Below are 17,152 nucleotides of genomic sequence, written 5' to 3'. Positions count from 1 at the left end.
CTAAGCCGCCGACAAGTAGCCACCCATGGAAAGCACGCAAGACAGCCACGCCCACCAACTCTAAGACCATTGGATATGACGACAACTCGCAGAGCCACGCCCACCAACTAGGACGCGACGCCGAGGAAAACACGCCGTCATTTTGCTGACTTTTCGGTTATGACGCACGACCGCGTGCACCATCGCAAACTGTTTTACACGCTACATACAGCAATTCGCATCCGAGACAAACATGCGCCTTCTTAGATGGTCCTGCAGGAGCAAGGAAAACGTTTCCCGGGCCAACAACACTCCTTATTCCCCGGCCCGGGTCCACCGCATCTGACGCATCCGATTGTCTACCCGTCGCAGAGAGGTGTGGGTGAGCCGTTGAACCCCATTCGTGCTGGAAATCGGGGCTTGCAGTTGTTCCCAACGAACGAGGAATTCCCAGTAAGTGCGTGTCATACGCTCGCACTGATTACGTCCCTGCCCATTGTTCAATCACTACTACCATGGTCGGGTGACACAAAACATGGCGTCAATCCAGCTGTGACCCACGTTGACTGTTTATTTGCCTTCTATTGCCACCGCTTCAAATATATTTCATGGAAACAACACTTCTTTCAATGTTATACAGATTCCTGCATCAGGTAACTGCACGCGCGCTACACTGAATGGATCAACGTGTGTCTACCCGGCGCAGAGAGGCGTGGGTGAGCCGTTGAACCCCATTCGTGCTGGAAACCGGGGCTTGCAATTGTTCCCCACGAACGAGGAATTCCCAGTAAGTGCGGGTCATACGCTTGCACTGATTACGTCCCTGCCCTTTGTACACCCCCCCCACCCCCTCGCTACTTCCATGGTCGGGTGACTTAGTGGATTATATATAGAAAAGCAGCCAGAACCGCAAAGAACAATGAAAAGTCTACGTGGCACAGAGGTGCATTTGGACTGTACCGGAGACAAAGCGAATGAGGCGCTGTTTGGAAAATGAACAGTCTACGTGACTCACAGGTGCATGTGGACTGTGCAAAGACGAAAATGACTCAGGTGACGAGTTGGGGGTGGGCACATGAGCAGGCAGTGCATACTGAACGAGAAATCAGCAGACTAGCATGACGGAGGGGGCGGAATGGGCGTCCTTCCCCTCTCCTCCCGTTCTGTCCTCCGCGCCCTACAAGCCCGAGCGGGAGGAGAAGGCGCGATGGCGGTCCTCCAGTTTTTAGTCACGGACAATTGTATGTTGGTTCGTACCGTGCATTGTTACAATGTTACTTTTCTTGGTGGTTTATTAAATTACGGATTTTTCAAATGTTCATTTTTTCCCTGTGCTTAAAAATCATTAAAAAAGCGTCCTGATTATGCGGCATATGCTACGCCGCGGGTTGCCTAGTTTATCATATACTTCTACCTTATGAAGTAAATCATTACTTTTCTTGTGAATACACAGAATCAGTGCATCTTACGCTGACTCAGACTTTTCATGCCTTGTACTTCTGCCACTTGATTGGCTGATTAGATAATTGCATGGATGTTCAGGTGTTAGGGCGGCATGGTGGCGCAGTGGTAGCGCTGCTGCCTCACAGGAAGGAGATCGGGTCCTTCCTGCATGGAGTTTGCATGTTCTCCCCGTGTCTGCATGGGTTTCTTCCAGGCGCTCCAGTTTCCTCCCACAGTCCAAAGACATGCAGGTTAGGTGCATTGGTGATCCTACATTGTCCCTAGTGTGTGTGCCCTGCGGTGACCCCCGTGACCCTGTTTTAGGATATAACGGGTTGGAAAATGACTGTTCAAGTGTTCCTCATAATTTGCTCAGCATGTGTATTTCTGTAACTTTAAAATTAATCAAAAATCAGAATAACGTTTTCCATTGAGAGCAAACGCGAACCCAAAGGATTCCTTACAGAAAGTTCACCCAAAGCCTGCCGCTTCCCTAAATAATGGTTTACGAGACAAAAGAAGCTGTTTAAAGTAAATAAAGCGAAAATGCGAAGAGAACAAACGTGAGCCTTCAGGCGTTCTCGCCGTCACACAGTAAGGGTGATCACTGCATCATTTACACAGCAGCCTTCATTGAGATATGGCCACGTGTCAGCAAGTGGGCAAGAGCCGGTGTCACCTTACACCTCTTAAGCCCCCCAAAGTGGGGAATTCATCTCAGGGCTGTCAAGGAAAAATGTGATTGCGAGCTGCTTAGCAGTTATCATCGGGGATCAAGGCTCCTGTTCTCTGGCGGATGTAAAACACAGCCCCAGGCTTTGAGTGGTTTTTAGGCCTCAGTGGGTAAGTGATTAGTGTTATTGCTAGAAAGACACGCTTTAGGGTGGATTTATTTTTCCACTTCTTTTTCTAAACCCCCCACCTCATTCTTTCACAGAAATGCTTTCAGTCTGAAGCCGTACAGGTCTAATTTTCCGTAGTCAGTTTAAGGCTAATGGCTTCTATAATTTAAACCGACTCTTTATTCTCTGGATATGCTGGTTATTTCTCGTGGCAGGGCCTATTCATCCCATGCCAGTGAAACGAATAAAGAATGTTTCACTCTGATACGAGAGCAGAGGTCAGCATGACTAAAAGGCAAAAAGAAAATTGAAAAGAAATGTTTGATTTCAGCCACTGAGCAGGCAGCTTTATTCATTCAACTCTCGTTTGCGAGCCTGTTCAAAAAAGAGGAAAAAAAAATGAAATAAATGGAGGTTCTGCCCATTGGGGTAGGGGTCTTTTTCTTCTTTATAGTTGTCTTTTTCTTCTTCCTCTTCATCTTTTCCCACTTCTATGTGGGGTTGACGTGCTTGATGAACCTTCTCCATTCAGCTCGGTCCTGCACCTCTTCGCCATTCACGCTCTTTTCCTTCAGATCTTCTTTTTCTTTATCCATCCACACAGACATTGGCCTCCGTCACTTTCTCTTTCCCCTGTCTTTCCTTTCCCGTGACTTTTTTTTGCCCACATCTCCATTGTCTCTCCTCATCACATGTCCATACCACTCCAACCTACTGTCCTGTACTTTCTTAGATATCACGGCCACTTTTGTTGAACCTCTGATTGTCTCATTTCCTATTCTGTCCTTTTTTGTAACTCCACATTCTCATTTGTGCCACATCTAACTTCTTCCTCTGCTCTCCTTTACTGTCAGTATGTCAGCTCCACATACCTTCCCTGGTCTCACCACTGTCTCAAAACCCTTACCTTTAACCTTCACCTTAATTCTTCAATCACACTACACAGTGTCATTAGCAAAAAGGCTGCACCAGGGGGATTGGTCTTTTATCAATGACTCGGCTCATCCTTAATCAGTTGAAAGTGGTGAGCACTTCGAGAATATCCTTTGTCCACCTGAGTCCTCACTCCCTCCTGCACATCCAGGACAATCCTCACACATTCTCTGGTCCTTCTTTCCCATTCATCCACCTCTAGATGTCTTGACATGGCACTCTGTCATAAGTCTTCTCCAAATCAATAAACTCCATATGCAAACCTTTCTGTTTTTCTCAACATTTGTCTATGAGTTCTCTCAATGAAAAGACTGCATCAGTAGTTCTTCTCCCTGGCATAAAAGCAAACTGCTCCACCCACTATGGTGGTCTCTTCCCTAAGCCTTCACTCTGTAACCCTCTCACAAATTTTCATTGTGTGTTGCATCAGCTTTATCCCTCCATAGTTTCCACAATCTGGAATATTGCCCTTCTACTTCTCATTGTGTAGAAGCCAACGACCATAAAAATATGTTCTGTAATGTGGGACACTTCCCTGCTGCTAATTCATTTTATAAAATCCACATTAATAAAAAGGTAAACGTCTTTGTGACTTTTTGGTTGCTATCTCTTTGTCATACTAAAAGATGATGCATCACAAACATTTTTAATAATAAAGTGCATTGCATTTGTTATTCTAACAGATGGCACATCACACACATTAACACTACTTTTATGAATCCCATACTAAGCTGGCACATAACAGAGACATATGACTGCATGGTGCACTGCAAATGTTAATGCTGAATTCTGAAAGCATGTCGTCACTTTATCGTTATGGGTTATTGAGTGTAGATTGATGGACAAAATTGGCAAATCTATCCATTTAGATAGACAGATAGATAGATAGATAGATAGATAGATAGATAGATAGATAGATAGATAGATAGATAGATAGATAGATAGATACTTTATTAATCCCAAGGGGAAATTCACATACTCCAGCAGCAGCATACTGATAAAAAACAATATTATATTAAAGAGTGATAACAATGCAGGTATACAGACAGACAATAACTTTGAATAATGTTAACGTTTACCCCCCCCCCCCCCCCCCCCCCCCCCGAGTGGAACTGAAGAATTGCATAGTGTGGTGGAGTAACGATCTCCTCAGTCTGTCAGTGGAGCAGGACGGTGACAGCAGTCTGTCGCTGAAGCTGCTCCTCTGTCTGGAGATGATCCTGTTCAGTGGATGCAGTGGATTCTCCATGACTGACAGGAGTCTGCTCAGCGCCCGTCGCTCTGCCACGGGTGTCAAACTGTCCAGCTCCGTGCCTGCAATACAGCCTGCCTTCCTCACCAGTTTGTCCAGGCGTGAGGCGTCCCTCTTCTTTATGCTGCCTCCCCAGCACACCACCGCATAGAAGAGGGCGCTCACCACAACCATCTAATAGAACATCTGCAGCATCTTATTGCAGATGTTGAAGGACGCCAGCCTTCTAAGGAAGTATAGTCGGCTCTGTCCTCTCTTGCACAGAGCATCAGTATTGGCAGTCCAGTCCAATTTATCATCCAGCTGCACTCCCATGTATTTATAGGTCTGCACCCTCTGCACACAGTCACCTCTGATGATCACGGGGTCCATGAGGGGCCTGGGCCTCCTAAAATCCACCACTGGTGTTCAGGTGTAGGTGGTTTGAGTCGCACCATTTAACAAAGTCATTGATTAGGTCCCTATACTCCTCCTCATGCCCACTCCTGATGCAGCCCACGATAGCAGTGTCGTCAGTGAACTTTTGCACATGGCAGGACTCCGAGTTGTATTGGAAGTCCGATGTATATAGGCTGAACAGGACTGGAGAAAGTACAGTCCCCTGCGGCGCTCCTGTGCTGCTGACCACAATGTCAGACCTGCAGTTCCTAGGATGCACATACTGAGGTCTGTCTGTAAGATAGTCCACGATCCACGCCACCAGGTATGAATCTACTCCCCTCTCTGGTAAATTTAAAGGTACATGCACAACACAGTAAAGTCTGCAGAAAATAATAAGGTCAACGCAGAAGCCACAAGAAGCATTGCCCTTCACCAAAACAAAAATAACATAGGGAAAAATGCTAAAAATTAATGAAGCTCTAAATAAAACTGAATTAATGTTAAAACCCCCAAAATGACACCAAGGTGATTTTCTAGCTGAGAAAAATTAAAAAGCTAGTCATAACATGAGCAAGGGAAAAGTATAAAATTTATAATAAAAATAAATAAAAAATACTGAAAAACAATTCATTTTATTACTTAAGGTGTCTAAAAGGCCATAATAAGCAAAAAAGTAGATGTGCACAAAATGGGCTCAGACACAGGAAGCAGAAGGTGACAGTGTGAGGAACCTTTTCAGAATTAGCTGATGTTAAGAGTGGAGTGTTGGGACCGCTGGTATTTTTCATATATAAGTGATTTGCATAAAAATATAAGTAACAACTGGTTAAGTTTGCAGATAATTGAGAATCCATTGAATCATCACAGAGGGAACTGGACAGTATACAAGCTTGGACAGATTTGTGGATGATAAAATTTTAATGTCAGTAAATGTAAAGAATTACACGTATGAAGTAAAAATGTGAGGTTTGAATACACAATGGGAGGTCTGAAAATTGAAAAGTCCACCTTATGTGAAGGATTTAGGAGTCTTAATGGACTCTAAGCTATCGACTGCCAGACAGTGTTCAGAAGACATTAAGAAGGCTAACAGAATGTCAGGTTATATATCGCCTTGATGTGTGGAGTACAAGTCACAGGAGGTTCTGCTCAGGCTTTATAAACACACTGGTGAGGCCTCATCTGGAGACCTGTGTGCCGTTTGGGTCTCCAGGCTACAAAAAGGACATAGCAGCACTAGAAAAAGTCCAGAGAAGAGCGACTAGGCTGATTCAGGGCTACAGGGGATGAGTTAGGAGGAAAGATCTAAGGAGTTGAGACCTTTAACCATTTAATGCCAGTAAATGTAAAGTATTACTCATAGGAAGTCAACACGTGAGGTTTGAATACACAATGGGAGGTCTGCAAATTGAAAAGTCCACCTTATGAGAAGGATTTAGGATTCGCAGTGGACTCTATGCTATGAACTGCCAGTCTGTGTTCAGAAGCCATTAAGAAGGCTAACAGAATGTCAGGTTATATATCGCCTTGATGTGTGGAGTACAAGTCACAGGAGGTTCTGCTCAGGCTTTATAAACACACTGGTGAGGCCTCATCTGGAGTCCTGTGTGTAGTTTGGGTCTCCAGGCTATAAAAAGGACACAGCAGCACTAGAGAAGGTCCAGAGAAGAGTGACAAGGCTGATTCAGGGCTACAGGGGTTGAGTTATGAGGAAAGATTAAAAGAGTTGAGCCTTCACAGTTTAAGAAGAGATATGAATGAGTGTTTAAAACGATGAAGGGAATTAGTCCAGTGGATTGAGACTAAAGTTATTTTAAATGAGTTCGTCAAGCACATGGGGACACAGTTGGAAACTTGTGAAGGGGAAATTTCACACAAACATTTGGACATTTCTCTTTACACTTGAGAACCACAGACTAATGGAATAGGTGAGTAAGTAGTGTGATAGACATCAGGACTTTAGAGACCTTCAAAACTCAAATGTTATTTTGGAAGAAATAAATGTTTAGGACAGTCAAGCTTTGTTGGGTTGAATGGACTCTTCTCTTCCAGATTGCTCAAAAAATAGTTACCAGCCATTCTGAGTTCCATCCTGCCAGTCCTAATAATGGTGTCTGCTTCCCCTTGCTTTGAATTTTATGTTGGATGGACAGGAATGGAAGGGGTGGGAAGCGTGATCAGGCTTCTTCTTTCACTCTATCGGATTTGCTGGTGAGATGAAAAATGGGTAAGCTGCCTTGTTACTCCTAAACCCATTCTATGATGTCATAGACTTTGGCTACACGTCTGACCATCTACATGATGAATCGGTTAACAGCCACAAGCCAAACAAACAGAGCTCTCATTTTGTGCCCTTTTTCCATACAACTACAGTACATGAGGTCAGTGGCCTTTTTCTTTTTAGCCCATTGCAGATGCTGCTTGGGTTCCATGGCATCTGCAACTCACAGCTTTATTCACCCACTCAGTTCTCTCTCTTCCCATTACACATTTGTTTACGCATCTCATTTCTTTGCCAGCCTTCAGTAGCTTGCAGGCTTGAAAACAAAAAAAAGAAATGATTACACGACCACAGTAAATGAGAGAAAAAGGTCAGCAGCCTGCTCATGTGGGATTGCATAAAAAGATGAAGGCGGCCATAAGCTGGTTTAGGGCAGAGAATGAAAGATGGGAAAAAAAGATGTACAGTATGTTTATACTCTCACATTCAGGACCCAATTTTCTCCGTTGTATTTGCTCTTGGTCCCCGTATTTCAACTTGGCTTTCATTAACTTGTCTCTTAAGTACCCATTTATAGGTGTAGGATGAGAATCAAACGGTCACATTGAGTAAAACATCGCCGATTACAAGGCAGCTCTTCTTATGAAGACATTTGGATGCAATGACTCTTTGGGTCCTAGAGCATCTCGAAAGCTTTCAGAAGTCCTGTTCATGCTCTTCCTGGACTCGCTAGATGTTTTTTCCATCATGGTCTGGTGTTTGCTTTTTAATTCATTTCAAGTTGATTTTTAAGGATACAGTAATCCCACGCTATATCGCGCTTCGACTTTCGCGGCTTCACTCTATCGCGGATTTTATATGTAAGCATATTTAAATATATATCACGGAGTTTTTGGTGGTTCACTGATTTCTGCGGAAAATGGGTCTTTTAATTTCTGGTACACGCTTCCTCAGTTGGTTTGCCCAGTTGATTTCATACAAGGGACGCTATTGGCAGATGGCTGAGAAGTTACCCAATCAGAGCGCGTATTACGTATTAAATAAAACTCCTCAAATATATTGTGAGCACGGGGGCTGTTCGCACCCCTAGAGGATATGGCCGCTTCTCAAAAAACGCTGAAAGATTACCTTCACATAGCTCCCTTCCTTGCTGGGCCTACATGTGGCTGCTTTGTCAAGCAATATGCTTCCTGCACGGTGCTTCGCATACTTAAAAGATCAAACAGCCCTATTGATTTTTGATTTTTTGCTTTTCTCTCTCTCTTGCTCTGACATTCTCTGCTTCTGATGGAGGGGGTGTGAGCAGGGGGGCTGTTCGCACCCCTAGACGATACGGACGCTCGTCTAAAAATGCTGAAAGATTATCTTCACATTGCTCTCTTCCGTGCAGCTGCTTTGTCAAGTGACATGCTTCCCGCACGGTGCTTTGCATACTTAAAAGCTCGAATGGCACGTATTGATTTTTGATTGTTTGTTTTTCTGTGTGTCTCTCTCTCTCTCTGACATTCTTTGCTCCTGACGGGGGAGGGGGGGGGCGGTTTGTGTGAGCAGAGGGGCTGTTCGCGCACTGGCCTAGAGGATACGGACGCTCCTCCAAAAAATGTTGAAAGACTACCTTCACATTGCTCCCTTCCTTACGGTTGCTTTGTCGGGCGGTACTTCGCATACTTAAAAGCCCAAACAGCCCTATTAATTTTTGATTGTTTGCTTTTCTCTCTCTCTGTCTCTCTGACATTCTCTGCTTCTGACGCGCACTCCTTTGAAGAGGAAGATATGTTTGCATTCCTTTATTTGTGAGACGGAACTGTCATCTCTGTCTTGTCATGGAGCACAGTTTAAACTTTTGAAAAAGAGACAAATGTTTGTTTGCAGTGTTTGAATAATGTTCCTGTCTCTCTACAACCTCCTGTGTTTCTGTGCAAATCTGTGACCCAAGCGTGACAATATAAAAATGATCATATAAACATATGGTTTCTACTTTACGGATTTCCAATTTTTCGCACGGGGTTCTGAAATGCAACCCCCGCGATCGAGGAGGGATTACTGTACATCATTTTGGGAGGGCCAAAGAAACTAAGAGTGACACTTGCATTTTTCATTCAATTCACTAGCGTACGTTATTTAGCCTATTTGTATGTTATGTTTCGTTTATTGTGAAAGGTGTTCTTTATTATTATTACTAGACATTAAGCCTGTTACAATAACGGGCGCTAGAACAGTAGTGCATAAACATTAGTAGGAACAGTCTATATTAAATGGCAAGGGACCTTGACCTCATTCTGTTTCTTGTAAGAAAGTAATACTGGCTTTGATGTCCGCCTTTAATTTTCTGTCACAACAATGAGCAATCAGCAGAGTCTCCCCAGGAACTGATGTAATGTGTGGCGTGCAGCTGATAATCGTGCCTGTGGCGTCTCCCCAGCAAGTACTGTGCAGTTCCCCAGCAAGTATTTTAATCTGTGCTGGCATGCAGCTGATTATTGTATGTGTGGCGTCTCCCCAGCAACAGATTTTATGTGCGTGGCCGCGACTACGCAATCGGCACTCTCCCCAGCACTGATGTCCTTTATTTGCTTATCATGTGTGGCCGCGGCTAGGCCATTCACTGTGTGCCCAGCTTCCAGTGTGTGTGTGTCCACGGTGCTGTGCGCATGCACGGAGCACGGTACGATGTGCGGCCCCCGTGCATGCGCACTTCACCAGAAGACACACACACACGGACACCCTGCACGCACACAGGGGTTTTATTTAACAGGATGTTTTTTTTTTTTTTTTTACATTTTCTTGAGGATTTTTAGGTTTTCTTCTTCTGTCCGAGAAAGTGGCAGATAAACTTTGGAGCAAAAACCAGGAGATGCATGTCAAAAACAGAAGAAAAATATAAAGTGAAACGTAAACCAATATGAGAGACAATAATCGTGGTCGAGAGAACAAGAGGATGAACACCGAAAGTACACGCGAGAAAAAAGCCGAAAGATAACCTTTGAATATTTCAGAGATTTGGTCTTCACAGGTTGGATAAGGATTTGGATTCATAGCTGTCCGTTTATCCCGTCATGTCGATTACACGTGGGTCCTGACCTTGGAGGCCACGCCCCTAGCAGTGCTGGAAGTGGATCTAAAGTCATACCCAGTCATAACTCTTCTTGGCGGTTGAGGAATTTGATTTAAGTCATTTATTTTGTCCTGTCTTGGTCCCTGGCTAAGTTGTAGTTCTTTCTGCATCTTATTGTGGTGCCATTTTGTGATTAGCACATCGGCCATTGCTCTAGGCAACTTCTCAAAAGTTTATGGGAGCATGCTTTTATGATGTCATCAGTGCTCCCTTTTGAAAAGATCATTTACGTGCTGTTCGGGTATCCGTGTTTTGGATAAAACTAAAAGAATGAACATGCATTTCTCGGTATTTTCGTTCTCGCTTTTCTTACTTACATTCTGGTTTATGATTCTCGTTCTTGTCTCACATTTCTGACTTGGTGAAAGTTCCGTTGTCTTCTTGGTTTTGACCTCACTGCGTATCCCGTTATGTTCTTTTTTTTTTTCATCTTCTGTCCCTAAAATAAAAATCATTCAGCTTTGGTCGAGCATTGTTATGTTATAAGCAGCTCCAAGGCTACCATGTTAAATTCATACTTTTAAAATAGTGGGGAAGAAAAGTGATTCTGATTTTAACATTGTTAAAAGTAAGTCACGTTCTCTAAAATGTTTATTTGAACCCAGGACTTGAGTCAGTGCAGTTGTGTCTGGCGTTTGGTGTACTGCACCGCCCTGCAGTGGTCACAGTGTACTTAATTTTTGTGATTAATTGAATTTTTAAAAATTTTGCTGTCTGTCTGTTTGTTTTATTATTTAATTTCTTTAATGGGACCTGTTAACTTCGGATTGTCTTTGTGTTTCAGGAAATTCAATTTTGACTTTGTGCGCCACACACCTTCATAGTGATTGGAATATTTATCCATCCATCCATTATCCAACCCGACATATCTTAACTACAGGGTCACGGGGGTCTGCTGGAGCCAATCCCAGCCATCACAGGGCGCAAGGCAGGAAACAAACCCCGGGCAGGGTGCCAGCCCACCGCAGGACACACACACACACCAAGCACACACTAGGGACAAATTAGAATCGCCTATGCACCTAACCTGCATGTCTTTGGACTGTGGGAGGAAACCCACGCAGACATGGGAAGAACATGCAAACTCCACGCAGGGAGGACCCGGGAAACGAACCTGGGTCTCCTAACTACGAGGCAGCATTACTATCCACCGTGCCACCCTGGAACATTTATTGTGAATAAATTAATAAATAAAAAAGATTTATCATTTGTCCTTAATACTAATCAAGGACGGAGTGGTGGCTCTGAGGTAGGGATCTGCACTGGTAATCGGAAGGTTGGCAGTTCAAAATCCCGTAAACGCCAGAAGTGACTCTATTTTGTTGGACCCCTGAGCAAGGACCTTAACCTGAATTGCTCCGTCCCGAGTGTGATGTTAATCTGCATCCAGCCCTGCATGGAGGCCCTCTAACCTGCAGGGAAAAACCTGGGGGTTGTTGGCAAAATTGGCACTCCAGCCATTATAAAAAACCTCACACTCTTCCGTTCCTTTCCATCTGAACTAGTGTGGTGCTGAGGTGTTGCCCGTTGCATGGCTGTACTTGGGTCCTAATCCTTGGATCCTGAGCTGGTTTGTCATGTGGTGGGTGCAGCAATGCACTGTATCAGCGTGCGCTCCTAACCTCTCTCTCTCTCTCTCTCTCTCAATACTAGTCAGGGTTTGCTGGTTATTTCCCCCTCTAGTGGCCATATTTGGAGGTGAGACTTACATACTTTGGGACTCCTAGTTCATGACACGAGAATAAAAATATAAAAACAAAATCTCAAATCAAAAGTTAAAATTGAAAGGAAACTAAGTTCTACATGTTTCAAATCCCCAAAAAATAGCAAGTCCCAAAGAAAACTGAATGAAAGAAAATAGTCTAACATGACAGCGATTGCCTGTTGCTCTTAACACATGTCCTAGAAATTGTAACGGGTCACGAGACGTGCTATTTAAGCCAGTGTTGTATTACAAAGGCCGCCCGAGATTGTGGATACTTTCTCAACAGATGTCTTATTTGATTTAGGGTTAACAACATTTGACTCAGCTGTTCTGAATTTGACTTTTAGTTTAACCAATTTAGTTTTGATACCTGATTTTCCGTCCTTCTGCATAGACTCGGCCAGCCTTTATGACTTTGTCTTCTTGTCTCTCATTGTCAGCCCGCGTGGCCTGCCTCATTCTATCCCCCGTGAACCAGCAGCGTTACCCACTGCCCTTCCATGCCACCCACTATAAAAAGATACTATGCAGTATAAAAGTAGTTTATTTCTGCATTGTCTGTTCCGTTTAAATAATCACTTCAGTAAACTTGCATGGATCCGTTTCCTTGCCAGGCATTTTTTTTTTACTCTGCTCCTGGTGGGCCACGTAGCCATATGGTGAGCAGATGGTTTCTTACAAAAGGACGAGTTCACAGAATCCCTACTTAATCAGAGTGTTGTTGGGCTTCCACTTCACACCATTAAATTGAAACCCCGAGCTCCTGACAAGCTGCCCCTCGTGCTGCAGCAGGTGCCCTTCAGCACCTCCAAATCCCAAGAAAATCCGAATGTGAAGTAGCAGAAAGCGAGCTTTGAAGTCACCAAATTCATGGAAAAAAAATCAACTAAAAAAAAGTACTGGGTCTTACTGAGCTTATTCTGTGCCCAAAACAGTGGCAGCATAAACCTTGATGGTGGATGATTAGTTTCCTGTGCCATTAGTGAGTCACATTATGCAACTTTTCCAGTTTTTTGGACAACCTCTCTATTTCCCGTTCCTTTTAATAAAATCTCTCCCTATCTCACTGAGATAGAAGAACATCTCCTTCAGGTGCTGTGGCAAACATGAGTGCAGTCACCTGAGGAACATTAAAGAGTAGGCCTTTTCTATAGCTCTTTGCAGACAGCTGAGCAAAAGACATTGAACACACAAAAACTGAAATTTCTAGACAAGTTAGATTTGCTAAATGTTTTTGGAATAATAATAATCTAATAATAATTAATTACATTTACTGAATATAGCACTTTTCTCCCTACATCAAGAGTATGGAGGCATGTCAACTACCACCAATGTGTAGCACCAACTTGGATGTTTAGACAGCAGCTATTCCTGTGCCAGTACTTTCACGCCACGTTAGCTGTAAGGCGGTAAAGAGGTGAGAGACATAGCCAATTGCAGACATGGGATGGTTAGGGGTCAGAATGGATGAGGCTGTGGTGGGCAATATAACCAGGACATCAGTATACACCCTACTCTTTTCAAATTATGCCCAGGAGGGATCTGTAATGACAACAGAGAGATCTCGGTTTTACGTCTACCGGAAGGACAGCTCCATTTTTATATCTCAGTGTCCCCTGTCAGTGGCAGTGGAATCCACATTCAGACCTCAGGGTAAGCACCTCACCAACACTTCTTACAGCAACAACCCATGGTCTCCTATCCAATTACTGGCTTAGCTTCAGGTGGATATACTTAGCATTACTTTGTGTTACATGGTGATCATTTTCTTTTTTTTTTTTCTGGTTTTTAAGATTTTCATCATCATCAAGATCTTCCTTGTGGTGTTCGTAATGAATTAAGAAAATAGAACATCTTAGTGGCTCCAATGCTGAAGTGTTTGCAGCCTTTCCGAATTCAGCGTACTATACCTTGACGTCTACTCTGTTCTTTATTAAATGCAGTTATTAGGGTGCAAACTACATAGAGATAGCGCTATCCATCCATCCAATATCCAACCCGCTACATCCTAACTACAGGATCACGGGGGTCTACTGGAGCTAATCCCAGCCAACACAGGGCGCAAGGCAGGAAACAAACCCCAGGCAGGGCACCAGCCCACCACAGGGCACACACTAAGCACAATTTAGGATCTCCAATGCACCTAACCTACATGTCTTTGGACTGTGGGAGGAAACCCACGCAGACATGGGGAGAACATGCAAACTCCACGCAGGGAGGACCCGGGAAGTGAACCCAGATCTCCTAACTGCGAGGCAGCAGCGCTACCCACTGGGCCACCGTGCCGCCCGAGATAATGCTAATCAATAGGAAATAAACAAATGAGTGTTTAACAAGAATATTTAAAACTTTCTTAAGGGTAAATCTCGCAATGTTGCACTTTTCGCAATGCAGAATACGAGAAGATAAATTAATTAAATGCGATTAGAGTTAAAATGACTCCCTGATCGTGGAATTGGTTGGAACAAAAACCTGCAGCCACAAAGGGGAGCTGGCATTGGAAACCACTGAACTGTGCCATTTCTGAAGTGGCCATGCTGACCCTCCCCAAAAAGCAATGGTTGATTTCTGCTCTTTTTATTGGTTTAATTATATTTTTATTGAACTTAATTATGATTTCTGCTCTGCAAATATCTATAAAACATATCCTTCATTCTAATAAGAGAATGTCTGTTTTGGTTTCAGCGGTCCCCATCTTCACAAAGGTGCCTGTTGACCAGATTGGTGTCTCTGGAGGGGTAGCTTCCTTTGTCTGCCAAGCAACGGGAGACCCCAAGCCACGTGTGTCATGGATCAAGAAAGGAAAAAGAGTCAACTCCCAGCGTGTTGAGGTAAGCAGATTTAAGGTTGTCTTCTCTGCTCAGACAAGTTGAAGGGTCATCTCAACAGGAATTTCTTCTTGATTCTCCAATCTCTCAATTCCAGCCAGTTCCTATTTAGATAGATAGATAACGTAGTTGGCAGGATTAGATAGATAGATAGATAGATAGATAGATAGATAGATAGATAGATAGATAGATAGATAGATAGATAGATAGATAGATAGATAGATAGATAGATAGATAGATAGATAGATAGATACTTTATTAATCCCCAAGGGGAAATTTTTGGATAACACTCTTCACTGTGTTTAGGCTGAGTGCTCAAACAAACTTCCAACTATAAAGCAATGATGTAAACATTTAAACCAGTCCTCATTTTGATATATTCATTCTTTCATTTATTTTCCACTGCGGATAGTGGGGTCAGCAGACAGCAGTGAGGCCCATATGTCCCTTTCCCCAGCCACACTTGCTAACTCGTACTGTGGGATCCCTAGGGATTCCCAAGTCAACTGGGAGATATAATCCTCCCAGTGAGCCCTGGGTCTTCCCCAGGGTCTCCTCCCAAATGGTTGTGCCTGTAAAACATCCACACCAAGGTATCCGTTTCAGATGCCTGAACCACCTCAATTGGCTTCTCTTGATGCAGAGGGTCAGCAGCCGTACTCCGAGCCTCTCCCTGATGTCTAAACTTCTCACCCTCTGTCTAAGTGAGAGCCCAGTCACACTGAGAAGAATGTTCAGTTTGGCCTTGTTTTGTCTTGGTAGAGGAATATGTTGCTGTACTTTCCCCTATTGTATTATTAATAAGTAGCCTTTGTCAAAATGCCTAATCTCACAGACTTACCACTGTTTATAAAGTATTATAGTATATAACGTATCCCCACCTTCCCTTCTATATCTATAACCTCAGGCAATTAGGTATAGTAAAAAGACAAGCAGGAGTTAAGTTACATATAAAATAATGTATTATTGATAATAATCATAAATAATAACAATATGCAAAGTACATTTGAATATTGGCAACCATACAACCTGATTAAATGGTGATGTGTAGTTTCAGGCGGCACACAGACTTGTAGTTATTTAAAATGTCTCTAGTTAAGGCATCATTGGTGCTCAGCTTTCTTCAGAACAGGCCGTATGCCTGCTCTTCATTGTGTTGTCTTCATCATCAGTAGTTAGTAAGCGAGATGCTTCTTTCAGATGTTAGTAAGAGAGAGAGAATGTGGTTCAACAAGCAGATTTATAGATTCTCTGTCCAACCCCTACAGCCAATAGGACATCATGATACTTAAAAGCTTCTGATCCAAGCCAATTCCAAACAGCCATACTTCAGACCAATGGGGGAATACAACATCTTAAAACCTGCCACCCTACAAGACCATATGTCTTTATGGCTTCCTTGCGGGGTTTGAAAGACTTAATAATAATAAATAATAATAATTCATTACATTTATATAGCGCTTTTCTCAATACTCAAAGCGCTACCCACACAGGGAGGAACCGGGAAGCGAACCCACAATCTTCCACAGTCTCCTTACTGCAAAGCAGCAGCACTACCACTGCGCCACCTGTGAGGACTTTAGCAGAGAAACACTCGCCAAACTGGTTTAAAGCACACCCCCCAAATTCAGTCGTAAAAATCAAAGAGATCCATTCCTTGGGTTGTAAAAATGAATGTGTCTCACTAATATTACATTTCTTTGCCTAAATTACAAATAAAGACATACAAAATATTTGTCAAAATATGCAAAATCTCACATCACAACAGGCCTCTTGTACCCGCAATCTCATTCTTTCTGTCATTACCTAAAGCTTATGACCATAGGTGAGGGTAGTGATGTAGATCAACTGGTAAACTGAGAACTTTCTGTCTCGGCTCCTTTTTCACCACTATTGATTCATATAGCAACTGTATATCTGCACTCACCATCCCCAATCCGTCTGTCGATCTCACAATCCCTTTTGTGCTCACTCACGAACAAGACCCCAAGGTACTTAAACTTCTCCACCTCAGGTAGTAACTCACCTCCCACTCAGAGAGGACAGTCCACCTTTTTCCTACTGAGGATTTGAAGGTGCTGATCGTCATTCCTTGCCGCTTCACACTCAGTCACAAACCATCCCAATGCATGCTTCAAATTCACATTTGCATATATGAATAAGCAAATTAGGTTATGCACACAGTTAAAGAGAGCAAATTTCAATTTGATTAACATAAAAATGACAATATAAGTCCATTAACATTATATGTGAGATATACTGTAGTCACTTAACCAAAAAACAAACACCAGTCGACAGCATTAAAGGAGAGGACAAACCTCTGGGGTGTCCTTGGTCAGTTTTAACAGACAAAGTCACGGCTCTGATAACCTCCACCAACTGGCTGCTCTCTCCATCTGGCTGTGCTGTAAGATAATTAGATATGTTAGGCTGTCTGATAAAAATCTCATTAA

The 17,152-nt window shown here is 43.2% G+C and overlaps 1 protein-coding gene across 3 annotated transcripts in view; it reads left to right on the top strand.

Moving 5' to 3' along the window:
* Nucleotides 1-17,152, top strand: part of ptprsa (protein tyrosine phosphatase receptor type Sa) — a 525,319-nt gene that overhangs the window by 138,197 nt on the left and 369,970 nt on the right. For all 3 annotated transcript variants that reach the window (XM_051934972.1, XM_051934973.1, XM_051934974.1), the window contains exon 3: nucleotides 14,557-14,702. In XM_051934972.1, the coding sequence (XP_051790932.1) occupies nucleotides 14,557-14,702 (146 nt within the window). The remainder of the gene's footprint in view (nucleotides 1-14,556; nucleotides 14,703-17,152) is intronic.

The sequence above is a fragment of the Erpetoichthys calabaricus genome, chromosome 12 (genome assembly GCF_900747795.2).
Source record: "Erpetoichthys calabaricus chromosome 12, fErpCal1.3, whole genome shotgun sequence".
Lineage (NCBI taxonomy): Eukaryota > Metazoa > Chordata > Cladistia > Polypteriformes > Polypteridae > Erpetoichthys > Erpetoichthys calabaricus.
This window is presented reverse-complemented; position numbering and strand designations above follow the sequence as displayed.